The sequence below is a fragment of the Sparassis crispa genome (genome assembly GCF_003851025.1).
Source record: "Sparassis crispa DNA, contig_000010F, whole genome shotgun sequence".
Classification (NCBI taxonomy): domain Eukaryota; kingdom Fungi; phylum Basidiomycota; class Agaricomycetes; order Polyporales; family Sparassidaceae; genus Sparassis; species Sparassis crispa.
Genome location: NW_020939758.1, coordinates 887,650 through 914,669, shown reverse-complemented (window position 1 = coordinate 914,669; position 27,020 = coordinate 887,650). Strand labels below are relative to the sequence as shown.

Below are 27,020 nucleotides of genomic sequence, written 5' to 3'. Positions count from 1 at the left end.
AGCAGTGAGTTAAATTATGTGTATGTTTGCAAATTTTTTTGATGGTGGAACTGATGCTCCGTTCGGATTCGCCTCACGAATCGTTGTTGGTTCCGCATACTGTCCCATCGACGAAGGCTCACGGATATTAAGTTACTATGGCGTAAGATTGTGGAATATTCTGTATCCTGACCCACCGAGGCAAAAGAGATGGGCACGGAGAGGCCCGAGTGCAGCCAGACGAGGCGGAAGATGTGCATCAGGGCAATTAGCCTTCGAGCGTTTGCACCAGTTCTCCAAGATTGATACTCGTCGTCATCTTCCACTTCACCATTTTTTTTCATAAGATGCTAGCATTGATATCAACTTGGTCACAAGATTGTAATCGCAAACGCGATTATAAATTCCTGCGAATAATCATGAAGTTGGTGTACAACAGAACATACAGCAGCACATCTAACAGAACGTACAACATCTGGTAAGCAGAATATTTGCTGAGAGCGAAGTCTTACATTATCCAAACAACATTATCTCACTCGCCCCGTCAGTTCGCTTTCGCAGGCAAGAAGCCCACATCTCGCCACCAATTCAACCACCGTTCCACATCTTCCCTCCCAATTTGCGTGCTGGCAGCTTCACGCAGCGTTGCCGATGCAGCAAGACCCTCGGTGACGTCGACGCTGCACGTCAAACCGAAGTCCTCTCTGCTACCCTCCTCAGTGTTGTCCTGGGAGCTGCACGCCTGCATTGACAGCTCAAACACGTTCATCAGCCTCATCGCCGGCTCCAGACCTGCCAGTCCTTTGGCCTCCGTTCCGTTCTCACGGCGTGCGAGGCCAGTTTTGAGGCGGCTAAACCACTCGGCGTAAGAGACAACAGGTAGCCCTAGACACTCTGAGAAGAGCGGGACGACAGTAGAGATCGACATGGGTGTCGGATGACGCAAGTGGAGAACCGACTGGGGCGTGTCAAGCATATCGATCAATGCGCGCGCAGCAACATCAACTGGTAGCCAGGAGATATTCTGACGTTGCAGAAGGATCATCAGATGTCATATCAGTGGGCGTATGAAACGAAAGGATACTCACTCCAGAAGCCATTGGCAAGCAACCTAGAGTGACACTGGCCGAGATCATGGCAGGAAACCATTCAGCTGTCTTCCATGCTCCGTTCGCGCCACCACTCAGCTGTCCTACTCTCACCACCGTCGTTCTCAGGCCCTTCTCCAAGGCAAGACCGAGTATACGCTCTGCAACCCACTTTGATTCCGGATACCCCGAGTCAAGTGCAATCATAGGGTCAAGTAGGGGCTCCTCGCATACCAGATGTGAGTATGGAAGATCTGCGTCAATAGTGTCGACGTGAGCGAGCAGCGAGCTGGCATACGAGAGGAAAAATATTGCGTACTGCGGATCATACTGATACTGCTAGCAAAGATCAGCTTCGCCGGAGACGCGCTGCGATGTTTCGACGACGTGTCCACCAGAGCCCGAAGTCCCTGAATCGCAGCTTCGTACATCGTCAGAGGTCCATTGAAGTTGATGGGCCATCCTGAAATTGTGAGTGTCAGTAAATATTGACAACTTAAAGATGACCTGATTGTGAATATACCCAGGTGCACAATATGCGTGAGCGATTCCACAACCTGAGAGGGAAGAACTTTAGTTATAGCCTCAATATTCGCACAATTAAGTATGTACCGTCTCGAAGAGAACGTCAGATAGGCCGAGAGAGGGAGCAACCAGATCTCCCTCTAACAAGACAAGCCTGCCGTCCTTCAGCAGTGTCACGTCGAGTCCTCTCATTTCAAATGCCTTTCTCTGGCGCGCTGCAGTAGAAACGCCTTGAGGCCCCTTTCGCAGCAGCGCGTAGACCTTGAGCGGAAACGCTGCCTGTAGCAGATGTGCCAGCATGTGCGCGCCAAGGCTCCCAGTGGTTCCGGTGATGAGGATGTTCTTCGTGTCAGATACAAACAGAGGAGAAATGGAAGATAGCTGCAGGAGATTGGTGGTGTACCTTTCGACAAACTTCAACATCTCGCGGGATTTGTTGGTTTCCTTCTGCATGTCTTGCACCCCATCTACACCATTCGCTATTGCATCCTCGGTCGTTTCCTTCAAACGATCTTCAAGTTGACCTAGTGTTAGATCTGCCAGGAGCTGAATTTGGGAAACCGCAAGCACAGGACGCAGTGCGTATGACAATGATGCAGCAGAAAGCGAATCGAGGCCATAGGATGTAAACGGCATGTCGCGAGACAGATCTTGCGGGGCCACGTCCAGCACTTTGCAGACGACGTTGCGTAGACTTACTGCAGCATCTTCTGGTTGTGCTTCGGTCGAATCCGCGACATTATCAGGCACGAGTTGAGCGTACATAGTGGAAGGCCCCATGTTGTCCCATACTAGGCGCCAGTCGAAGTCGGGGATATACTGCCACACAGGTCCTTCCCGCAATTGGCGAATACCGTCGCCAATGTACTCACAAAAATCTGTACCAGATATAATCCTCAGCATCTGGCCGAATCTGCAAAGCGACAAACGATACACACCCCATCCGGTCATTCCCCAGTCACCCAAATGCTTCAACAGTCCATACTTGGAAGCAGCTTCGGCGGATAGAGCGAAATATGAATCGATGATCGCAGGAGTAACAAGAGTGAATGCGTTTCGGTACTTCTTCGTTAAGCCTGCCAAAGCAGTGTTCGCACTACATCGGACAAGATTAGTATATCGATGTCCCAGGAGTTCGAACAACGCACCTTGCGTAGTTTGTCTGTCCCGCGTTTCCGAACATACCGGAAACAGAAGAAAAGGCAACCAAGAAATCGAGAGACGCAATCGGAATGGTCTTTTCCAAAGCCTTGAATGCGCCAACCTTTGGCGTGAACGGAGTCTCAAATGTTTCTTGGGTCTGTGATGCGAATGACCTGTCCACGAGAGCCCCAGCGAGCAGCATGCACCCAGCTAGAGGGTTCTGCATGTCCTTGACAACGCGCATCATTCTAGGGGTCGACTGTGCATCTGCTGCTTCCACTCGAAGCACCAGATCAGGAAGACTTTCCAAGTAATTGAGAATGTGTCTGGCAACAGACTCTGAGCGTGAGGTTACGCTCTTGCGTCCTGAACGTGATGTTAATATAATCTCCCGAGCTCCATTCTGTGACACAATTAGAACAAATATTTGCGTGGAGTGTTCGTCATCGTACCTGGTACATCCACAACGCGATACGCAAACCCAGACTTCCTACACCTCCGACCAGCAAATAAGACTTGGCATGATCAAAGAGACTGGAGACAAGTGGTACTTGCATCGATGCGTAAGGGTGTGCAAGATCTGCTATACGTTGGAACGGCTCTCTGTGTTCTGCGCCTTCCTTGAATGCACACCGCAAAGCGTCACCAATGGACCAGGGATCAGTAGCAAGGATACGCGCAATGCCTTCGACACGGTGATTCCACAGAAACAGTTTACCGTGTGAGCCTACTAGATCTTGCAATGCGCGGATTTCCGACACATCCTCCGTTCCAGACACCACAATTTTGGGAGGATGTTCGGAGAACTGCATCATGTCCGCAATGCAGTGCGCAGGCAATGTCATAGCGTGAAGCCTAAGTGCAGTATAGATTTGTGCAACCTGGCTTCCTAGAGTGGTGTCTGCATCTGTCACCAGAATCGACGATTGTTGAAGACGTTCCCGATGAGTGAAAGACGAGATCCCAAGGGCTAGTACGGCAATCACAGATGCAAGCACACAGGGCCCCAAATTGCCTCTCGGAATGGCACGCTCTACCAAGCTTCCTCTATGAGCAACTATAACGTTAGAAGGTGAACCACCAGCCAAACCGACGACGGCCGAAGAGCGATCGTCAGTCTGCCCTACAAACGACCAAAGCGGCCCAGCGCCTTGTACGACACTCACGATTCGCACAAGAACGTGCTCGTCAGGGACGGGAGGAAGTGAGATTTGCTCCAGCCCCGATGTCTGCATCCTCCACGGAAGGTGAGGCCGGAATACAGCTACAGTTGGAGGTGGGGATGTCGGAGCAATCCTTGGTACGAGCACAGAGCCATGAGCATCCACCATCAACTCAAGCTCGCAGTCGGGTACGTCCATAAGATCATGCATTACGTTCCGCCTTTCTATGAGGTCGGTCCATGCGGAGTCGAAGACAACAACTCGTATGGTCCAGACACGATACTCCTTTCGAAGGGATCGCGTGAATCCGAGAGAGGCATCGCCATCGAGTCCCATAGTGGCCAGGAACCATAAGGAGTGCTCTGCCAAAGGATCTAGACTGGCGACGAGTTTCTGGATCCTGATCTCCTTGCCTCTAACGAAGTCGATTACCACCGGAGATGACTCCCCACCCAAAGTACTAGCAGAAGATGCATGTTCGTCACCGGCGGACGATGAGACGCTGGCCGTGTCACTGACAGATTCTTGCTTGTGAGAGTCGTCTTCTGTATGTGAACTCCAGCTGCCAGATGTAGGGATGCGTGCAACGTACTCGGATGCAGAGGGGAAGAGTAATTGTCGAACCGATCTGAAAGGGAAGAAGAAGCGCGACACCATCGCCACACTGCTGGCAAGTCCATATATCCCTGCAACTCGCGCTAATGGACTGACGACGTCGGCAGACAGTCTTGGATCATTGCTTTTGTGACGGCCAGCCACAGAGATACCGGCTTGCTGATATACAACGTCGTATCGTTTTTGTACTGCTTTCCTCGACTGACCGTGAAGGGCGACCTCCAGCTTCTCCAAAGTGCACAGGTGCGTCCCCTCTTCATCAACAATGGAGACATTCCATATTAGCGAGTCTGTCAGCAGGCAGTGAGTCTGAGCAACATAGATGAACAGTGGGACCATTCGCACCAGGCAGCCACTTGTGGAGCACCGCGTGTGCATAAATCATTCGCGGGAATGACTTCTTTTGCAATGCATCATGTATTATAAGCGTACCAACCTTCGAGGGAAGGTAGTAACGCCCTTTGTCTCTGCTCCCGGTAATAAGTGGATGCACCACGACATGCAAGGCACAGTCAAGGATAGCAGGGTGTATGTGGTACTCCGAAAGACTATGCATATGAGTATCAACATGGAAAACCCATGCTTTCTGAACTTACTCGGGAATATCATGGTCTGCTCCACGAACTTGCACCAGTACTTCATCGCGCCCGTTCTCATCTGTACCCATGTTGCAAGCAAGAATTCTCTGGTAAGTCGGTCCGTAATCAGCAAAAGTTTTGAAACCATCGTAGAAGCCTGACACACGACAGCCCAATCAGATGCAGGTGCGTAAGAGTGGGAAGCGAGGTTACCATTCATCTCCACAGGCTGGAGTCTCTCGCGAATGTAATCTAATGGTACAGGATCTCGGTGTTCCCCTGCGGATGCATTCATCGAAAGATAACCTTTCGCATGCAAGCGATTGTACTGTCGGTGGTAGGCCGTATGTTCAGTTTTCTCATAGGGCGATATAATGGAGATCCTCACCTGAGGTGGCCATGACTTCGTGAAATCGGCAGACGATGCGCTGCTAACTGTCCAGTGAGACCCTTCTAGCTTGACGTGGACAGGAGTGGGATGCTCAGAAGATAAGGCTAGAAACGATATGAACTCGACGTTCAGCAGCTTTTTCGCCCCGAATTCGAGGGCCTAGCATAGGAGCATCTCATATATTTGGCAAAGAAGAGATACTAGGCACTTACCATCTCTAAATATCCTGCAGCGGGCATGATTGGTTCACCCTTGATGACATGTTCCGCCAAACCTGGATGCGTCTTCGCATTGACTTGTAGCTGGGGGTAGTTCAGAGGACCATTGCGCGATTGTCGCAATCTCGTGACTTCTGCAGTTTGTGCTCTATAGGGAATGTCCTTCCGAGCGAATGGATACGGCGGTACTGTCTCGTCGACGTCGCCCGTGGCGTGGCAAAGAACGTCGAAGTTGACACAGTTGTGACCTGCGACAATGAGTCTTCCGAGAGAATCAACCAGACCGAGCGTCTCTACGCTGTGTTCCGTGCGTTTCGGCCGCCTCAGTGGACAGAGCACGGTGGAGTCCTTTCCAGCCATGGACGAAATATAGCTGGACAGAACGGGATGAGGGCTTATCTCTATAAAGGTAGAGTTCGGATTTTGTGAGAGGGAGGCCTGCATAGCATCAGTGAACATGACGGGCCCGCGAGTACCATCCCAGAAGTACTGCGCATCGAAGGGAGTGTTGAAAAGGTCGCCCGTCTTCGTTGAATACGTTTCGACGGTGGGTTTGGAGGTATTGTAACGGAGAAAGACGTCGTGCACATACTCCTCGTACTGTTCTTGGCAGAGCGCCATCAACGCCGAATGCACAGGGATGCGAGTACGCAATCGTCTTGCAAGAAAACCCAACGCCTCTGCCTTCTTGACGGCGAGATCAATGGCGTCTTCTGCTCCTGAAAGCGTCACGGCACTCGGGGTGTTGTAGCACCCAATCTCCAGGACAGCGGCAGATCCAAGCTCGGCAGCGACAGCTTGTATGATCTGGGCTGCCTCGCTGGGCGAACACGAAAGAGCAGCCATGGTGCCATGAGCATCTTCCAGCAGTGACATCGCTCGTCCTCTGGCGATCGCGAGCTCAACAGCCATCGCCTTCGAACCAGAACCAGAGGCGTACAACACAGCAGTCTCTCCTGCGGAATGCCCGATGACGACATTCGGTCGAATACCAAGGCTCGCAAGAGCATCGACCAGAGCTATCTGCAAGATCGTGAGGGCAGGAAGCGTGACTGCAATTGGCCAAATGTCGCCCAAAGGTTGGTTCCCAACGTGATCTGCGAAGAGGCCGGTGGTCTCGAGCAGAGAATGACCAAGGACGCTACGATATATTTCGTCCATTTCCGCCACGCTTTGGCTAAATACGCTGCAAGTCTTGAAGAGTTCACGGCCCACTACAAAAGAAGTGATACTCCATCAACCTTGCGACGCGGGAGAAAGGTATGTACTACTCACTATTAAGATGCTGAGGTCCTTGACCGGAGAATACAAAGACAAGAGGAGGCGTCGATTTGGGAACCATGAACGCTTTCGAGAAGGAAGAGAGTCGTCCATCATGGGCCACCGCAAAAGATCTCCAGTTCATCGACCGCGATCTTCGGCCATAGATGCGAGACAGGTACTGGACGTTCTCGAGGATATCACGTTCTTGCAGTTCCTCATATAGAGCTGTGGTCGAGCGCGGTGACAACCCTCCAGCAATGAAGAGTGCGGGAACGTCGTCATTGCTCCAGAACGAAGAAACGTGACTGCGCTGAAGAGGCGGACCTTGAACGACACAGTGCGCGTTAGCGCCTCCGATCCCAGAGCTAGCCAAGGCAACGAGCGAGCGACCGGACGCTCCGCCACACGGAAGAAGCTCCACTTCCGTAGGTGCGCGAAGCCTGTACTCGTCCCATCTGATACTCGGATTGGGAGTGTCTAGATTCACGGTGGGCGGTATGAGCCTTGTCTGGAACATGGAGCACACCTTGCACAGAGACGCCAGAAATGCCGTAATCTCCAGGTGTCTGATGTGAACCTGTGATGAGTTGGAGGTGACAGCCGCCATCTGTCAAATGAGCGCACCCTATGTTTCCCTTGACGCTGCCGATAATCAACTCTTCACCTTTTTGGAACTGTGCGCCAACCCAATTTGCTTCGGCCGGATCACCCTGAGCAGTACCTTCATAGCAAGAGCATAATTAAACGAGAAATGTAGATAGCATCCCTTCCGCACCTGTTGCATGCAGCTCTACGAAATCAACTTCTTGAGGTAGCCGTTGTGCCTGCACAAAAGCGCGAAGCATCGCATCCTGCTGCGCTGCGGCTACTGGAGCATTTGCCGGTGCTTGAGAACCGGATGAGTTGACACCAGTTCCAAGAATCTAGCATATGTCAGCGCGTTTAAACGAACCCAAGTAGATCCATAGACGTACTGTCCCATATATATTGTCGTGGTCGCGAAGCGCAGCATCCAATGGCTTGAGGACAATCGAAACGGCACCCTCTCCTCGGCCAAATCTGGCCCCCAACCTGTGAGCTTGAATAATGTACGGCGAAGAAACATACCCATTGGCGGATGCATCGAACGGCTTGCATTTCCCATCAGGAGCCAAGACTCCTCCTTCGGAATATATGAGCCATTCCGCAAACCTAGCGTGACGAATTAGAATACATGAAATGGTAGGCCGGAGGTCGATCACATGCCTGTGGTTTATCTGGCAACCACCCACAACGGCAGCCTCGCATTCACCATTTCTCAAGGCCTGCACTGCAAGATGTGTCGCGTAAAGACTCGAGCTACAAGCCGTGTCAATTGGAATTGACGGCCCGCGAAGGTCAAGATGATACGACACGCGGTTTGCGACCATGGCAGGCCCGTAGACAAAAGTACCTCGGGCTTCATAGTCATCCTGACATTGAACATCGGCATCTGGAAAACAAGAATAGTGCGAAGACATACATGGCCGGAGATTGCGAACATGTCGTGTGCTACGCCAGCCATGTAGCATCCTACATTGTGCCCCCTGTAGTCGATCCCAGAATCTAGAAGACTAAGGAAAGCCAGCTCGATGAGCTTGCGAGTACTGAGAGGCATGAGTCGGGCATCCCTGCTCGTCATACCAAACTCGAGATAGTCAAACAAATGGACATCTTTCAGAAAGGCACCTGTGTCCGTCAAAACTTTACCGACACCCTGCCCTCGTAGGCTGTATGGTTGTCAATGGACCACCGCATCGTCATTAAGTTACATGCTCACCCTTCTATGTTGAATCTTTCCAAAGGAATGGTCTCATACGCTTCCCCTTTCTGGAGCAAAAATTCAGAGAAAGCTTTGTAGTCGAGGTTTTTCGCGCTCTTGTAACCACCTGGAAGCTCCGCTGCTATGCCGACCTACCTACAAAGTTGACACCTGACCACGACTACAGAGGGGATCAACGTACAATGGCAATCTCAGTACAATGGGTTGCAGCACCCATCGCGAGAATGGGAAGACTGGAGCACCCTCCCTCGGCGCCATAGAAATACATATAAATCTGGAAGAACTAGAGTTTCGCAAACGGGCATCCTTCCGGATAACTCTGATGTCGCATTGGTCACGAACGTCGGCCCATGCTCAGAAGACGAAAGGAGTGATCATCAGAGTACGAGATTTGTCGGGAGCGCACTAGTACAGGATATCAAATAGGGTGCCATCAGGTCCATACTCGTTGAGAAGTCGTAATTATGGAGAACGCATGCAGCGCACAATGTCACGACTGTTTGGCTCAAGAAGACCATCGCACGGAACTGAGAAGATCGCTCGTTTCCGTCACCAACAATAAGCGATCGATGGGTCCTGAGAGCTGTAGATCGAAGGCAGATTAGTAGTGACTTTGGGGGAATGATCATAATATTGATGCTCTGTTGGAACATCCGTCGGAACAACAAAATAACGCTGACGAAAATAAAAGGTATACAGTACCTCTAGGTGTCGGTCTTGTAGTCGATGCAAAACTCGGAAAGACCAGTCGGATTATTGCCGGAAGTTGAGTTGTAGCGCCCGAAAAGTGATGTCATTATTGACCGTAACTTCACAAAATAAAATTTGTTCGATAGCCTACACGAAATATTTGTCTTCCGTGAAGGGTTAGTTTTCACCAACTACGAGGGTTTCCGGACAATCGCATGCAATCCAAAGCTTGCGATTACGGACTGCACCCAGAGCATCGGACGTGGCTACTGCGCCGGAGTCTGCATTCGCCGGGTGTTCGCAGCTAGGCTTCAATTCTAGGACATACAGCTGCCAGCGATGACGCCTCGCCAGGCTCCCACTGAAGACAGGCCTGGTGAACCTAATCATCATGATCAATGTTAATGTTCCTTGAGGAACAATCCAGACAAAGGGTCCAGTAATCTCTTCTGCATAAGCGCATGTTTCAAGTGCATTGTCAAAGTTCTGACCCACCTTTGCTCCTGCCGCTGGGAATGAGGCGCAAATGAAACAGGAAGAAAGTCGAGCGATAAGGCATTGAGTTTGCTATCATGCTCGCTTTGAGGGGGCCTAGGGAAGTCTGAGTCCTGGCAGCCCATAGGCTACGCCTGGTCAAAATAGCATGCAGGCCGGAAGATGCTGTGGGACCGAGAACATGTATTGTGCGGACACTTCGGAAGTAGCGCACCCGCCTCGAGTTCTATAGCACCATAAGAAGATACGTAGACGTACACGTTAGGGTGGTCTGCCACGTCTGTCCAAACCTTGCGCGTTGCCGGAGGTTAGCAAATATTCCGGTAGCACAGGCAGCACCAAATCGAGGGCATTGAATCCTCGCGCCTATGTGCGCGCATGCTTGCACACATCAGGGATGACTTTCCTACAGTGAAGGGCGTCAGCTCTGGGTGGCGAAGATCACGCTGTATCGATAATGGAGCGCTCGAGCGCCAACTGGCATCGTCCAAGCGAAGTCCAAGAAAGGCACGCTGCCACTCTAAAGCCGCGCATTTGTATAAATGTGACCTCAACCTCCTCGGACATCGTCAGCCTGACGACACTCGAGATATTGCCTCACTCGAGCTGTCCCATTTCTTTGAGGGATCATTGACAATCGTCGTTCAACGGACATGCTCACCGGAACCCCGCTGAGCGGAGAACCCGCACAACAAAGTCTACAATAATTCATCATGATAAATCACAAATATTACACCGTACATACAGTACACCTCCACCACTGCAAACAATGCGCGATAATTATGCGACGTACACGGTGCTCCAGATGTGAATATCGGCTTGTCAATTCCCCAAAAGGTCAGACAGGTGAGTCTGACCTATGGTGATCAGCACTCCCCCTAATTGCTGCAAACTTTTTATCCGACATCACAAAGTCGTCCTCCAGATCGCTGTTCACAACGCGCGTGACATTGACTGCAAGGGGCGTCATGGGGAATGACCCCACGGGATCAGCGCGCGGCTGTGCTGATACCTTGCCTGCAGAAAAGGTACTAGCAGACCCATGCGCCTCTCTTGCCCTGCCTGTTCCGACGCGAACGTTGATGAGCATGAAAGCTATGCCAGAAACCGGGGCCCACGTGTCTATGATGGTGAATTCTAGATTTGTTCGTGATTCGTAGACCGCGAAGTAGAAGATCGTCCATCCTCTGTGATGCTCTCAGTAAATGGGATTCAGTGAAATATTCCACAAAAACATACACGTAAAGGACAGCGCTCTCGATGAAGATAGAGAAAACCCACTACCACAAGCGTCAATCATAGTGAGGAAACCGCGATACGTAGATCAATCGCACCATGAGGTTTCCGTTGCCGTAACGCTTGACGAGATGGTCCGCACGCCATAGCCTCCAAGCAATTAAGCCTGAGATGATGTCAATATCTGTGCCGCTGCGTAAAGAAAAATGAAGGGATTCACAAGAAGCCGAGAGGTTTGTGCTTCATGATTATATGCGATTAATCATCGCATTTCTTGGCGCAATTGTACGTGACATACCACAGTGTAAACACGCAATCCGTCGTGATCCAACGACCCATGGAAGAATCAAAGACGTTTTGCCCGAAACGATACTGCGTGAATTGATATACAACAGCGATACAACATGCTAGACATTCCAAGTGTGGAATATCAGAAACAGAATGGGAATGTGACCAAATGTAACTCACCGACGTTCGCAAGGAACGTGCACAACGGAAATATGATCACGTATTTGTTGTAGTTCCAAACTATCCATAGGCGGTAGATCTGTATAAGAAATTGCATCGGTGTCAGAGCATGGAAAGCGAGGGCGAAAGCCTGACCATTACTGCGTCGCCGATCAGTAAAGCAGTCACAAGGAATGCGGTCTTAACTACTTCAGCCGTGTTCGCCAGGTTCCCATAGTATGCAATAGGGAGCGTTCCGTTTTCAAAATAAATGAAGGCTTGAAACGAGCGATAGACTGTCAGTATCCAGTGCTGCACGGTAGATGTTAATCGATCTCATATCTTCATACGTAATGAAGTGCGCAGCCACTGACCGCGGTAACGCAGGTGAACATCGCAAGTCCTGCAATAAATAAGGGGGACTTGTAGATAGGCTTCGAAGAGGAGCCTGTCGAGTTGAGCTGACGCTGGCGCTGCACCATGAGATATGTGGAGCTACAGAAGAGTACGAAGAAGATGCCATAGAAGAAACTCTCGATGGACACAGTCGCAAGATTAGCAGACACGAGAGGAACTTCACCCATGGTGGAATGGAACGCGACTCGGACACGCGGCGCCGGGGGGACGCACACGGCGTTTATGTCCACTAATTATGCAATATGAGGGTCGCCAGGTCCATCTCAGGTTCTTGAGCGCTTTCGCAATTCTGCGTGAGCCTGCTAAGCGGTTTGATTCCCATCACTGTGTGATGGTGGTCATACACAGAGTGATGATAGCACCGCAGGCGGGACTGGATTCTCCACAGACGTGTGCAGAATGTTGAGCTGGTAGAATGTAAATGACCGCGCACGTTATTTCGGGCAGTTTCATTGACTAAGAGTATGGCCATGGGCGATGTAAACGACCAGGACTGTCTGGCGCAGACAGATTGGCATGCTAATCAGCTGCAGCACCCCTTGCGATCCCCGTCTCCGTCGCCGAATGCATGAATTCGCCGATCACGGAGAGGAGGCCTACTACGGTCCATCATATCAGACCAGTCGGAAGCTGTCGAGAATTGTTGACAAAAACGATCGGGGGCTTCGGTACTACAATTGTGCCGGCAGCCGCGGGACTTGCCGGTGCGCATCCTAGAAAGGAAATCCTGCAGAATCAAACCCTCTCCAATTCCATATCAACTACGCACATCATGGTTCCTGCTGATTGACAGAAATTGCAAAAGCTTGCTTCTCCCGACCATGTTCATGTGTGTGACAAGCAGGTTCCTGCTATCTCAAAAAGATGCTGTCACGAGGAACGCGAAGAGGAGCCAGCATCGTCTCTCATCTCTGCGTTCTCTACCAGTAACTTTCCCTCTCTTCTCGAAATGGGCGCTCTCGGCGTTTTCTTGTCTGTGTGCTGGCCCCCCAACCTCATTCAATATCTCAGGGAGTTGTACCCCAGCGAGCCCAAGGTCAGCGAGGAACGCAGGCTCCGACGCCTTTCCCTCCCTTGACTTCCTTATTCCAGTGGTCAGCGGACAGCATAGGCGACCTTACCGGCAAGGTCGTCCTTGTTACGGGTGCGCTCTTATATACGTTGCTCAGTGCCTTTGCTGTCTGACATGAGAAACTCGTACTACCGTAGGCGCTAACACAGGCATTGGGTATGCCTCTGCATTGCAGCTTGCGAAGCACGGCGCAACTGTCTATGCCGCAGCTCGCTCCCAGCAGAAAGGCACGACTGCTGTTGAAAAGATGAATTCAGAACTTGCGGCGCAGCCCCGCGGGATGAAGCCCGGCAAAGTGAATTTCTTGCACTTGGATCTGGTCAACTTGAAGAGCGTCAAACGCGCGGCAGACGAGTTCCTCAGGTGAGCATTTTTCCGAAGATTTTGCGCCTCTACCGAATACCACGCTCTTCCAGTAAGGAAGACAAGCTGGATGTGCTTCTCAACTCAGCTGGTATTATGACGCCGCCCAAGGGCAGCGAGACAGAGTCTGGCATTGAACTACAATTTGCTACAAATGGTAAGTTATGCACCCTGGGACCATATTTCAAGTATGTAACGACCTCAACTGGCTAGTTCTTGGACACTTCGCTCTGACAGAATTCCTCCTCCCGGTGCTCCTCCGCACGGCCAAGGCGTCCACCGATGGAACAGTCCGTGTGGTCAATGTCTCCTCTCTGTCTCCGGCTTTTGCACCATCGGTGAGTCTCCCTCTTCGACAATTTTAAGGGCGATAACGCTTAGCGCAACACAGGGCGGGATCAACTTCGAGAACCTCACGTATCCCATCTTCTTAGCATTTGGCATCTATGGCCAGTCTAAGATGGGGAACATTGTCTTTTCGAACGAGCTTGCTCGACGGTACACGGATGCTGGTATGTGTTATACCCGGAGTTATCTACCTATCTCAACATATCTATTGACACTGTGTACTACCAGGCATTATCTCGGTATCGCTGAACCCAGGAAATATACAGACGGAACTGTGGAGACATCAGACATCGTTCTTCGATCTAAAGGTATACTTGATGACATTCGACGCGCTTCTGGATGATTATTGATACGTCAATAATCTGTAGACAATCGTCAAGAAATACCCCATTGAATACGGCATGCTCACACAGTTGTACGCCGCAACGTCGCCGGATATTACCAAGGCTGACTCTGGTGCATACTTTGCCCCTTGGGCGCGCAAGACGATCCTTGCGCGGAAGGAGGTGAATTTAACCAGCCTCCCAATATTATCATAAGCTAATCAAGTGGGTGCACTAGGCGTATGATCCAGTCTTAGGCAAGCGGCTGTGGGACTGGTGCGAGGGTCAGATGGTCAAGGCTGGGATGCCGCCGCTGGACAGCGACGCACAGCCTGCGGTTTGAGCGACTTTTAGGTCTCTATCCTAACGTAGTCGGGTCCTACTGTATTCATGTAGCTCGTTCTACTGTACTTTATTGTCCGAAAAAGTATACTGTACATAAGATTCTGTTTTGGAGTCACTGGGGGTGCTCTGTTCGCTGGCTCACTCCAAGCGATCGATCGGAATAGCCAGAGTTGCGTGCAGGTGCCAGAATAGTGCAACAAGTGTCTTCAACTCCCGGATTCTGAAACCTCTACTTACACTTCTCCCAGAGCGAAATGATGGACGGCGTCCCGTTCTACCAAGTTCAATCCCGTTCTACCAAGTTCAATCCCGTTCTACCAAGTTCAATCCCGTTCTACCAAGTTCAATCCCGTTCTACCAAGTTCAATCCCGTTCTACCAAGTTCAATCCCGTTCTACCAAGTTCAATCCCGTTCTACCAAGTTCAATCCCGTTCTACCAAGTTCAATCCCGTTCTACCAAGTTCAATCCCGTTCTACCAAGTTCAATCCCGTTCTACCAAGTTCAATCCCGTTCTACCAAGTTCAATCCCGTTCTACCAAGTTCAATCCCGTTCTACCAAGTTCAATCCCATTCTACCAAGTTCAATCCCGTTCTACCAAGTTCGAGGTCAGCGGCAATTGAGTGAGGCAACACAAATTGATCTCGGATCGGACGGCTTATGAGATAAGATAACAGTGGCTCGCGCAATCTCTCATCATACTCCCGCCCTCGGCGAGTCATCCATACGGTGACTGCCTGCACTACCGCTCCAAGACACATTACAACCAAGTGCGCGGTCGTAGGCCAACGGTATCTCATGAGACCGTAGCTACCTTCTCTGCTCAACATCTGTTTCCAGTCCTGGGACATGCATGTCCGCATACCCCCATTGCGATTGCTTGCGAGGCCTTGCCAGATATCAGCCGTTCACAGATCCATCCCGAAGTTCTCCTCGCGATCTGCATTCCCGAACCTCCAGGCGCGTCTTACACAGAACCTTGCGCACCAGCCGGCGAAACACCGTAGCGTACCGCCGAAAGCAGTTGCGAAGAGTCCGGCGGATTTAGGACATGATCCAGTGCACTTGACTCAGTCGGAACAGCGCAGGAAGGATTGGCAGATCGTGAAGCGCCTAGCGGAAAATATCTGGCCAAAGAATGATTGGGGCACTCGAGGCCGAGTGTTGTTTGGATTTGCGCTACTTATATCTGGGAAGGTGTGTGAACATCCGCTGCGTTCTATCAAACCAGACACTCAACCGATCACGCAGCTGCTGAATGTGCAAGTCCCGCTGATATTCAAGCACGTTATTGACGCACTGAATGTTGAGATTACCGCCGGGAGCACGGTTTGGATAGTCGCAGGGTCACTCATACTGGGCTGTACGTACTCTGTGTTTTGACTTGTCCAGAATTAAACATGACACTTTGACGAGACCACAGATGGCGCAGCACGTGTCGGCTCGACACTTTTCGGGGAGATGTTGAACGCGGTCTTTGCTAGAGTCGGGCAGCGCGCCGTCCGCAAGGTTGCAAGGGAGACATTTGAACACCTGCTAAATCTCGACCTTAAGTTTCATCTATCCCGGCATACGGGAGGTCTCACAAGGGCTATTGATCGTGGCACGAAGTACGATTTTCCGCTAGGACTTGCGCGTCACCGCTTACAACATCGACAGGGGAATCACATTTATCATGTCAGCAGTCATATTCCGTATCGTGCCCACAGCACTGGAAATCTCTCTAGTGTGTGGCATCTTGGTACGTTAAATTTTACGCAACCATCGCAGGGTAGGTCTCACATTGCAACAGACATACAAATTCGGCTGGGACTTTGCAGCGATCACCTTTGCAACGATGGCGGCCTACACCTGGTTCACGGTGCGGACCACATCTTGGCGGTCAGTATGGTTTTGTGTCAAAGGTGAAGTTGTCTAACGGAGTCACAGTACGAGGTTCCGTCGAGAAGCAAATGCTGCAGATAATAAGGCTGCGACGGTGGCAGTCGATTCATTGATCAATTACGAGGCAGTCAAGGTGAGTTCTTGGTCTGCCTCAGAGTATCAGTACCGGTTTCCAATCCCGGGACAGCACTTCAACAACGAAAAATATGAAGTTGCAGAGTACGATAAACACCTGTCGACGTATGAGAAATCATCGATCAAGATTGCGACGTCACTTGCACTTCTGAATTCGGGCCAGAACGTCATATTTTCTACCGCACTGACCACGATGATGTTCCTCGCCGCGCAAGGAGTGGTCAATGGTCAGTCTGCGTCAGCTCATAGATAGCATCAGCTGACGTTCCTGCGAGGCTGCAGGTACGATGACCGTCGGTGATCTGGTGATGGTGAACCAGCTGGTGTTCCAGCTTTCTCTGCCACTGAACTTCCTGGGAAGCATCTACAGAGAGATGCGGCAGAGCCTCCTGGACATGGAGGTACTATTCAATCTGCAAACACAAAACCAGCCACCCAAGGTACATCTTACCGTCCTTTTCATACGGGTTTGCACGCTCACCGATTTACAGGACAACCCGAACGCAAAGCCGTTGGCCATGCGTGGCGGTGCCATCAGGTTTGAGAATGTGGCATTCGCGTACCACCCCGAGCGGGCGATCTTCCGCAACCTCTCATTCACGATCCCTGCGGGTAAAAAGGTGGCGTTTGTTGGGCCGTCCGGGTGCGGGAAGTCTACGATTTTCCGGCTGCTATTCCGCTTCTACGACCCCGCCTCTGGGCGCATCCTCATCGACGACCAGGATATCTCCGATGTGCAGCTGACCTCGCTCCGCGGCGCGATCGGCGTTGTTCCGCAAGAGACCCCGCTCTTCCACTCAAATATCCTGCAGAATGTGAGGTATGGCCGCCTGGATGCATCGGATGAGGAGGTTTTTGCTGCAGCGAAGAAGGCGAACGCGCATGACGCGATTATGCGACTGCCAGAGAGGTACAAGACGAAGGTGGGTGAGCGTGGGCTCATGATCTCCGGAGGGGAGAAACAACGACTGGCGGTGGCTCGTGTATTGCTGAAGGATCCTCAGATTCTGTTCTTCGACGAGGCGGTGAGTTTTTGCGCATGTTTGCGTCACGCACCTTTGGGATATTGATGGTATTCCAGACGTCTGCCCTGGATGCACATACAGAAGCAGAGCTGATGCGCAACATCAATTCTTTGTTACGAGACAAAGCCCGTACTAGTATATTCATCGCTCATCGGCTGCGCACAGTTGTTGAAGCAGGTAGGCACCACGCAATCCTGGGGAATAAATTATCTCTGACCGATCAGCAGACATCATATTCGTGTTGAGAGACGGTGCAATCGTCGAGCAAGGCACTCACGAAGAGTTGTTGCGAGCAGGCGGGGTCTATCAAAGCATGTGGCTGGAACAGGCGTCGCATGCAAATGCGGACACGGAAGAGGAACCTGCCGAGGCTGAGACCCAGTAATAATGCCATCGATCGTGCCTTGCAATACAATGTAGTGCAACTTTGATCTCGATATGGTCAACAAATTGTATTGAGCTCTAGACTAAGACTGGATCGTTCGGTGGTAGGCAGTGCGTAACTTCGGAACAGGTCCTCCATTCCTATCATTCACTCGATTCTCCCCCTCAACCAGCTCAACAGGCCCTTCGTACCTTCCCTTTCCCACACTCGTCTCGCAGGAACGCGAAAACTGTTGCATGCATAGACGTTCAATTATCAGAATGGAAGAAAGATAAGTGAAGATCACGTACACGTTCCCGTCTACCAAGAACACGTCCAACGGCAACAATCCCAGCTCCGGCGGGAGCTTGCTGATTTCATTGTCCCGCAAGTCGAGCTCCTCAAGCTTCCACTCGGGCACGTCTCGATTTCGACCGAAAAGCTCGGCGATTCCTTGGAAGCCATCCAACTCCGTGATACGGTTCCCACGCAGCCGGCAATGTCTAAGGCCCTTACGGGGGCCGTCGGGTGCAGCTTCGCTGGCCAGGATCAAGGAGGATAATGCATCTCTGCCCAACGCAGACGAAGAGATTGTGTTGTACGAGAGGTCAAGGGTCCGTAGACTTGGGAAGAGCTTCGTGATGAGGGGCACGAGGGGCTCGCTCACACGAGGAGCGGAGAATCTGTCTCCGCCTTCTACCACTGAGCTCGGGTGCATTACAGATACGGAATCCGAAAGATTGCACCCTTCTAAGATGAGCTCCTCTAGACGCGGTAGAGATGCACCCTCGGCGCTGGGTAGGCTAAATGAAGTGTCCTTGCGCCGGTTCGTGAGAACGAGAACCTTGAGCGTCTGTGCAAAAGGTTGTGTGACGATAACCGTAAGGGGAAGCGTGGGCGTTGGAATGGCGAGCGCCAATTCAGATGCGGACCCGGAAGACGCCTTGGATGTGGCCCATGAGGGAGAGGCTAGGGAGATAGACCGTGCATGAGGGGCTTTGGAAGGGGGAGCGGACGGCGGAAGAGTGAGGGTTTGCGTCACCGCATGGTAGAATTGAGGGTTGCTCAGCACGGATGCCACACTAGTAGGACTTGGGAATGTAGCCGGACCCGCCGCAGAAATTGTGGTGCTCGCACTCTGTGCTGGATTTGCTAGCTTGGAGATTGAGAGTGCTGCAGCAGCCCTCGCGCGCCTCTGAGCTCCAGCAGTCAACATACCTTGCTCAGCTTCAATCTCCCAAGACTCCTTCTCCACTACAGGCTTTTTCTGAGGGTTCCGAGGCGCAGCTGGAACTGGCACCGTAGACGAAGACGAAGCCTGAGTAGCAGCAGCACGGGCGCGCCTGCGGGCACCCTCTGTCAACAGTCCTTGATCTGCCTCCAACTCCCAGGCATCCTTCGCTACTTCATTTGCATTGGCGGCTGCCTGTACAGACCTTGCATAGACCGATCGTCCGATGCCCAGACCTTCTTCAATGACGCCGCCTGCTTGTCGGAGAGTTCTCAGCTTGGCCCTGCGCTCAGCCTCAACCTCCCATGCCTCCTTGATAACCTTCTTCCCCACAATGACGCGAAGTACGCCTTCGGGCGGTTCTTCATTGGTCGTCTCGAATTCCAATTCCTGTTTGACGATCGGGCGCACAAACGCCGCCTCAATTCCAGGACGTGTAACGTGGCTCTCTTCTAGGTCAAGCAATTTCAGAGCAAGAAATGGAGAGGTAGTTGCAAGTGCGGAGAATAGGTCTGGAGGAAAGGAATCATCCGCTATGTCTGCGTGCTGAAATCGAAGCTCGCGCAAACGCCCAAGGCGAGCAAGAGCACGTATGAGCAATAGAGATGCGCCAAGTGGGTTGCCAGAGAGGTCTAGCTTAGACAGTGTCACTGGAAGGCTGTCAGCACCATGGTCGATGGCACGCGCAGTGATATAGTTGTATGACGCGTCCAAAGAGATTAGCCGAGGTAAGGGACTCGTTGCGCGGGTGATGCTCTGTCCGAACCAGCCACCACGAGGATCTCTGGTACGCGCAAGGGGGTTTGCACCTGAAGCAGCAAAGGGGGAGCGAAAGGGCAAGGATGTGAGGCTGTTGTGGGATATATTGAGTGTTGTGAGGTTTGGAAGTGCAAATAGGTTGACGGGAAGAGATTGAAGGGCGTTATGAGAGAGATCGAGAATTGTCAGCGCTGTCAGATCTGGAAAGGTCTCTGGCAATGCTGTGAGTTTGTTGTTGTGCAACTGTTATGGCGAAGGTGAGCATTTCTCAGGCAAGACGCATGGGAAGAGCGACGTACGTCGACAGTCTTGAGTGAACCGAACATGAATATTTCAGGCTGAATCTCGACAATTTCATTTGACCAAGCTTTAAGAACTTTAAGATCCTGTGCTTCGTACCATGATGGTGCATTCTGATTGCCTTTACGAAGCATTACAGAGGTTTCATTCGAAGTTGAAGTGGTTATCGGGAGCTCGTTGGGGACAGACTTTAGAGGTTCTGGGGTGATTCCAAGGTGGACCTCGAAGAGAGCCGAAGGTATGCAGGGAAGTGCGCGAGAAGCAAGGTTGATAGAGCCTTGGGAAAAGACCTTGAACGATAGGTATCATGGATTGGCTAGCAGAGCAATAATAAACGTGTGGACATGCCAGAGAGTCTGTACAGTCTGTCAGCCGACAGACTCTAGTCCCTTTGGACTCAAAGTGCATACAATGTCATGCCAACAAAGTATCCACAACATCTTGGGACATTGTCATTGCAACATGCACGAAGTGTCCTGAGACACCGTGGTAAGTACTACTTCACGATAAATGGCACAGATGGGCATGCATGCTATACGCTCGCAAACATCCGTGTTAAGAATGGAGACTGTAAGAGATACTTCGTCCAAACGCTTGAGAAGTGCGCGTCTGTCTGTACACATCGATCATTCTTACATCGGCGGCGACCGTGGCGGCTCCCTGACATGTCCTGTATCAACGAGAAATGAACTTACCGCTACTTCGCGCTCGCTCAATAGTCTCCTTGATGGACCATCTTCCAAGATCAATCACATCGTCGTCCTGCTTTTCCTGAGTCACAGGAATCGCGTCTTCGAGGCCCTCAAAGCCCTCGTTTGTGGCCTGGGTATTTCCTTGAACCATAGTTTTCTTCACTTCCGCACGCTTGAGGGCAATTTGCTCCCTGATACTGAGCTGTACTTTGGGCGTTGGAGGGTCGTCTGGAAGAGGTGGTGCACGTTTCAAAGGGGATTTAGGTGGTTTACGGCTCTTCAGACTCGTCGCACGAAGTCTGGGTGTGGGGGTTGGGCTGGGTGGTGGATTTACGCGCGTCCTCGCCGCTGGAGGCGGCTTGGAAGGCGAACGGGAAGATGAGGATGGCGTGTGAGGAATACGAGACATGAAGAACTTGTGTTGTCGGACGCTGCAGAGCGCGTCTCAGCACGTGTGCCTTGGTCACACTTGTCACGGATGGAATGTGGAGACGAATATACAGCGCGTTGCATAATTGCGTGAAACCCCGGGATTTCTCTGGCTTATTTGGCCGGGGCAAACAAACCCATATCCGGTAGGTCGGGTGGATGCCAACAAATCACGGCTTCCGACACTCTGCCCTGCATTCGTCATTCGTGCCACTTGGTGGCTTACAAAGTTTTCCAATGCACTGGATACGTGTTCCAAAGTGCTTCTATATGCTTTCCTTCTCTTAAATGGGGTCCTGTAAACCAAGATGTAAGTGGTAGAATTTTGGGTGTACTGCCTGATGCAACCCCGACCTTCCCCTTATGGCTTTGTTTGCGCAAGACAAATAGCGCACAAAAATCCCAAGTTTCACGCAATTATGCAACACGCTGTAATTGTCGCGCCTGTCGACTCCCCGATTCCTTCCGTGCATCTGAATCTTGCACGACAAGGCCCGACTCGGCTTGCAACGTCTCAAGTTCGAATCTATGCGGTGGCAAATTTCGCAAGCAAGGTCTCTGCCGCGAGGAGGCGGCACTTCCCTCGTTGAATTCCAGGCATCACAGAATCGCTATAGAACGTCATCTTCGACGAATAGATATTCTAGACTACATAAATGTGTGCTCCAACCTACAAACCATTGGCAAGTAACCGACACACCGCCAATATTTCTTTCACCCACCTCCCGTGTCATCTGAAACTCTGAATGAAAGTTCGCAAGCCTAAGTACTGTAGATTTATCGGTATTCTTCCTGAACACTTCGTCCGTCTCCAACACGCTTTGACGGAATACCGGATATGTTTGAACCGCTCTTGTCCCACTATGACTTCGGCTCAGAAAGAACATGTTGACCATGCATATTCAACACATACCTTTATGTGGTCCGTGTCCGGAAAAAGACCATGACAACTGGGCGAGCCTGACAAGGACAGTGCTGGGGGGATGAGAACGTGGTGGGTGCCGATGACGATGGTTCAACCACAGCGTATGATCTCCATGTCTTCCGTCTTGCTCGGCATCCTAGGACGGCGGACACCCCGGGCAACTTGTCAAGACCATCGACCACGTAATTTCTGACAAGGTCTGGCATAGAGGAACACACTCGCAATAACAGACTGCAAGCGATAAAGAGCAGGGGCCAACTTGAGCTCGACCTGTCCTTAGTGTGCAGTAATCCTTGAAGGACTCTCCAAAACCACTTGTCCATTTGAGCCGCCTATTCCTGAAGAGATCACGGCGACCAAGGACGTTTCGCCAGAACGGTATGGGAGCGCAATGGGATCGATGCGTACTCGAAGAATGTATTCCCCCTATTTTATAGCAGGGTTGCGCTCAGCCGGATTCATGTTGGGGGAGTGACCTTGTGCTCGAAAATTGGGAGTACTTTTGACAAGGAAGTTAAAAGGCAACGATTTCGGAATGCCTTAATTGCATGTTAATAGTCGATTTGAAACAGCTTCGAATTTGTCCCCTCATTGGAATTGCTTGCTGTAGCAGTCCATATTGATTGTGTTAGCTTTGCATAGAGGTTGAACTACATTGACAGAGCCATACCGGTAGCATGAAGTTCCGAGAAATCAACATCCTGCAGCCTTCAATGTGCTCGGCTAATAGCTTGTAGCATGGTGTCTTCTGCAACTGGGGTGCCAGGCGGAGCCCCCGCTGAACTGTTGATGGATGTTTCCAAGATCTAGAAGGGATCAGTATCTAGGCACTGGGTTCAATTCAACCGATAATACCACAGCATATATGCGATCATTATCAGGCCTCAGGCTGAGCATCTTTGACTGGCTTGACTACCACGGTTACACATGCTTCTGTCCCGAATCTGACATAGAGTCAGAAAGAAATTTCTAATATGTCACCATCTCCACACTCATCTGCTTTTGCATCAAATGTTTTACACTTTCCATCTCGAGAGAGAAGTCCGTCACTGTAGATGGTCCAATGGATAATTCTGACAAATACAGCATGAGCAAAGTATCCATGGGGTAAAAGTAATAGCTACTGGCACTAACCTACACATTCCGGTATGCCCAGGATTGACAAGCCCGACTTTACCCAGAGGTGGAGGTGAAAATGCAACAAGGAACATATTGGGGGATCCCAAGGGCGAACAGTTTATTCTGCTTAGATCCACGGGAATAAAGATAACGGTGGACAGGAGCGGTTCGTTTCATCCACATTGTATGCTCATCTTTCAAACCGGTCTGGATAGCCATAAAGCAACGACTCCCGCAAACAGTGTGATTGAACTACAGCTCTGCCAATGCCACTTAGCGCTCGCGCTTAAAAATGAGACCAACGAGTCGATATGGGCAGCCGCTGCTGCATGTCATGGAATACTGGGGAGAAGTGTAGGGAGAACTTGCCGAAACGTAATTGATTTAGACCGCTTGTACTCCGAGATTTGACATTCCCTAGAGGAGGTCACTAGGGCATCCAAAGTCAATCCAACATCCATGACAAGTAAAACATACCGGATGCTGGGACTGATCAGAGAGTAATCATGCTCTCAAAAATGAGGGAGCACCCACTATACGTCAAGTGTTGCAGCAGCCGAAGTCGCGAGCCCGCCCCCGTAGATCTGCGACATTGACCTTACAGTTAGGACTGGATACAGAACAGACGGGCATATTCGTCGAGACACGCTGCACTTTAACGATCCTTCCCAGCCTCTACGTTGCGGGATCTTCAGAGCCGCTCGTACTTTCCCGTCCGCAAGTCGCATACATTCCCCGCTCCCTCGAGCATGCCCGAGCGCGCGGAAAACTGCGCCTTTACGAACGACAGCCGCTCAAAACGGACGTTGGAGGCACTCGCCATAGTCGCATATTTGAGTGCGTGCTCGCAGAAGACATTTCCCCACGCTGCCGCAGGTTTACCAGGACGCACCAGCCAGCACGCAGTCCTTCGTCATCTTCTGTATTCGTTGTTCTACGTGACTCCATCTTACAGAAATGAGAGACAAGCTACCAAGATCTGACTTGAAGTCAGCGGCTGCGTGGAGCTTTCCTCCTCACGTGCCCCTACCAGGATGGCGATTAATTGACCGCTGTGTGTTACTGTCTCTCAGAAATGCGGGGCGCGTTTACAGCCATTCGTTACAGATTCACTCCAACCTCGATGTTATGATCGTACCGGTATCTCTGTTTGCTTGTGAGTGCTCTTTTACTTCATGCGCAGCATTACTCTACAGAGAAGTTATGGGTCAAATTGTTATGCTACACTACCAGCGCGCGTATATGTCGAGTGAGCATGGCGTGCTACGCTGCCTGACTGACCGTCGTCCTGCCAGTGGATCTCCGACGTTTTCCTTCTGACATGCGTATAATTGCATTCTTGCTCTCTAATCCAGAGACCCATATAAGTTGCCCAGTATCACTATATAGATCTCCACCATACGTTAGCCATATAATATGAAACCGGAGCCTCTGTGTAAGGCGACCTGCACGTCACGCTCGGTGCAGTGACCCCTTGGTCGCCCACCATGGCACGATACCAAGGTAGAAGGCCCAGATCACCGTCCTCTCCACCTACATTCGCGCTATTGTCAGTCGCTAGCCGTACAATTCGGCTTGATTGCTTTTGGTTCTTCCTGTCCAGTATAAAAGGTGCGCTGCAGGCTAGAAGAGATGTTCCGGTCGTTCACGACGTATGTCGATTATCCTTTGGTTTTCGATCCATTCACTTCTCTATCATCAGTCCCCGGCGAACGTCTCTAGGCTTGATTCCTGGCTCCGGTACTACGGAGTACGATCGGCCTTTCGCATAGAGGCTGGGACGTAGTTCGGGGGTCTACGAGGTCCTGTAAACCTGAGTTTGAACACGAAAGTCGAACTGAAGTACTGAAGTCTCGCGTTTGTGGCACTGCATGCCCCCTCGTTTGGAAGTGCGCTGATAGGAGACAAGCAGGAATCAGATTCTCGACGGAAATTACCACTGGCGAGTGTCTCTGTGGCGTCCAACTGCAGCTCACATTGTCACGTCCAGGAAGGGAGATGCAGCAGATTCAATCAAGGAGTATCCCACACTCACAGATCTACACTTCACAATAACATACGTGACGGGGATGCATCGATGAGCGCTCGCAACGGCAAGTACGCGGGACGTAACGCCGTTGCAACCTGTCAGTTGTGGTGAGCGCTTGGGTAACAATTTCGTCCCTCACAAATGCAGCAGGATACTCTACAGGGTCTGTTTCCCGCATCCTAGAAAATGTTTTCCGTCAATGTACTGGTGGCTCACGTTGCATGACAGACCTCATTAATGCCTCATTCCTCAAGTTTCCACTCATAGCTCAATACGGTCTCCAGTGCGGCCGTCAAATAAGCTCAAGGTTTGGAAGCCTCGCGGTGTCCGTGCGTCCACCTTACTCTTCCAGGTATATAAACGTTCATTCACCTGGTACACACGCAATCGCCCACACTACAGCACTACTACGAGGCAACGTGAGCCACTCACCGACGAAATTGAACAATGCTTACGCAGGTTGAGATAGTTTGAATCAAGCTCGAACACTTTTAAAACCGTAGTTCCGACTCGAAAATACCGATTCCCCCAATCTCGTTATCCACGCCGATCTCCAATACACTCGACGCAAGCGGCTGGTGTTGATATTCCATTTACTTCTCAGCTCACCTTCAAACCATGGATGAAGCCATTGATATTCTCTGCCGCCTTCTGACTGCTGAGAAGAGGAGAGCCGCGTTTCAGGCCGATAACCGTGACTTAACAAGCCAAAGTGCGAGTCTTCGTAGATTGTCACCTCCAAGGGATTATGCTCAGGAACTATGGAATCTGCTGAACGCTCCAAAGGCCAACCAACCACTTCATGATCTCGGTGCCTCTACCGAGGCTCAGGTTCGCGACCGTTTACTTGAGTCACTCGAAGAGCTAACACCGCCGTTTCCACCCCTCTAGAAATTACCCTGCGCCAATGTTGAGGTCGAGAAGAATCGATGTTGCCCGAATGAAGGTATATTGACATGCGGAGGGTGCAGACTAGTATCATATTGTTCAAAAGTGAGTTGTTTTGATTGTAGATGACGCATATTTCAATTGAAATGTTCTGCAGGAATGTCAAAAAACTCATTGGCACATTCACAAGCAAGGTCAGTATTCTCATCGCTACTGCATTGTGTGTTTAATCTTTTTGTAGACTGCAAGGACAATATTCGCTCCGATACTTGGCAGCCAGCTTGAGCATCTGGAAAAAGGACAATACCTATGTAGTGCTATGTAGCTCGCGTAGGCCACCGCCAACGATGACAACGATCAGCGCCATGCGAACGATCCCAGTAAAAATCCATCGGTCCCGAGCGACGTTCCTGTGCAATAACCAGGTCTACAAAGTTGTTAGAGCATTTTTGCGACTCTCCAGAAGCACTTGATCACGCAGAGACACGGCAAAAGGGAGGCGCGCGCTCTTCCTGTGATCTTTGCGTCAACCAGGAGAAAAATGCACGAATCACTGGAGCACTTTCTGATGTCTTCAGGAGCGGTGCTCCAATGATGGTCTCAGAACATCGGGCTTCACTGGTTATAAATCTCTCCCTAACTCGGAGTACGCGTGAGGTGGTGAGAATTGTTACAGTTATCCTGTGAAATGGGTGTTGGTATGGGTGTATTCAGAATCATGTAACCGATGACACGCAAAA

General features: G+C 51.0%; 6 protein-coding genes across 6 annotated transcripts; 3 read left to right on the top strand and 3 right to left on the bottom strand.

The window, feature by feature from the left end:
• Nucleotides 1-523: 523 nt before the first annotated feature.
• On the bottom strand, nt 524-8,981 carry SCP_1203090 (predicted protein; the record flags this gene model as incomplete). The annotated part of the gene is made up of 21 exons (XM_027763192.1): nt 524-1,003; nt 1,068-1,321; nt 1,387-1,530; nt 1,591-1,624; nt 1,680-2,470; nt 2,531-2,688; nt 2,741-3,138; nt 3,188-4,803; nt 4,859-5,061; nt 5,110-5,198; nt 5,258-5,419; nt 5,480-5,641; nt 5,695-6,914; nt 6,976-7,529; nt 7,588-7,684; nt 7,739-7,886; nt 7,938-8,022; nt 8,071-8,414; nt 8,465-8,711; nt 8,762-8,895; nt 8,946-8,981. 21 exons carry the CDS (start codon nt 8,979-8,981, stop codon nt 524-526), a joined length of 7,356 nt encoding a protein of 2,451 aa, XP_027618993.1.
• A 1,806-nt stretch (nt 8,982-10,787) lies between these two features.
• Nucleotides 10,788-12,216, bottom strand: SCP_1203080 (hypothetical protein; the record flags this gene model as incomplete). The annotated part of the gene is made up of 8 exons (XM_027763191.1): nt 10,788-11,136; nt 11,189-11,229; nt 11,284-11,351; nt 11,406-11,425; nt 11,484-11,592; nt 11,654-11,732; nt 11,789-11,944; nt 12,007-12,216. The coding sequence occupies 8 exons, from the start codon at nt 12,214-12,216 to the stop codon at nt 10,788-10,790; spliced, it is 1,032 nt and encodes a 343-aa protein (XP_027618992.1).
• A 782-nt stretch (nt 12,217-12,998) lies between these two features.
• Nucleotides 12,999-17,929, top strand: SCP_1203070 (Iron-sulfur clusters transporter ATM1, mitochondrial; the record flags this gene model as incomplete). Its single annotated transcript, XM_027763190.1, has 23 exons — nt 12,999-13,085; nt 13,142-13,193; nt 13,259-13,484; nt 13,538-13,641; nt 13,698-13,822; nt 13,876-13,996; nt 14,061-14,140; nt 14,201-14,338; nt 14,394-14,492; nt 14,823-15,123; nt 15,178-15,229; nt 15,285-15,291; nt 15,341-15,697; nt 15,752-15,863; nt 15,924-16,110; nt 16,160-16,241; nt 16,293-16,381; nt 16,430-16,517; nt 16,572-16,746; nt 16,802-16,959; nt 17,011-17,544; nt 17,601-17,721; nt 17,772-17,929. The coding sequence occupies 23 exons, from the start codon at nt 12,999-13,001 to the stop codon at nt 17,927-17,929; spliced, it is 3,453 nt and encodes a 1,150-aa protein (XP_027618991.1).
• A 147-nt stretch (nt 17,930-18,076) lies between these two features.
• Nucleotides 18,077-21,299, bottom strand: SCP_1203060 (L domain-like protein; the record flags this gene model as incomplete). The annotated part of the gene is made up of 4 exons (XM_027763189.1): nt 18,077-18,158; nt 18,220-20,141; nt 20,198-20,475; nt 20,894-21,299. 4 exons carry the CDS (start codon nt 21,297-21,299, stop codon nt 18,077-18,079), a joined length of 2,688 nt encoding a protein of 895 aa, XP_027618990.1.
• A 3,551-nt stretch (nt 21,300-24,850) lies between these two features.
• On the top strand, nt 24,851-25,149 carry SCP_1203050 (hypothetical protein; the record flags this gene model as incomplete). The annotated part of the gene is made up of 2 exons (XM_027763188.1): nt 24,851-25,015; nt 25,066-25,149. 2 exons carry the CDS (start codon nt 24,851-24,853, stop codon nt 25,147-25,149), a joined length of 249 nt encoding a protein of 82 aa, XP_027618989.1.
• Nucleotides 25,150-26,010: 861 nt separating this feature from the next.
• Nucleotides 26,011-26,565, top strand: SCP_1203040 (hypothetical protein; the record flags this gene model as incomplete). Its single annotated transcript, XM_027763187.1, has 4 exons — nt 26,011-26,223; nt 26,284-26,385; nt 26,438-26,474; nt 26,522-26,565. 4 exons carry the CDS (start codon nt 26,011-26,013, stop codon nt 26,563-26,565), a joined length of 396 nt encoding a protein of 131 aa, XP_027618988.1.
• Between the last annotated feature and the right edge of the window lie 455 nt (nt 26,566-27,020).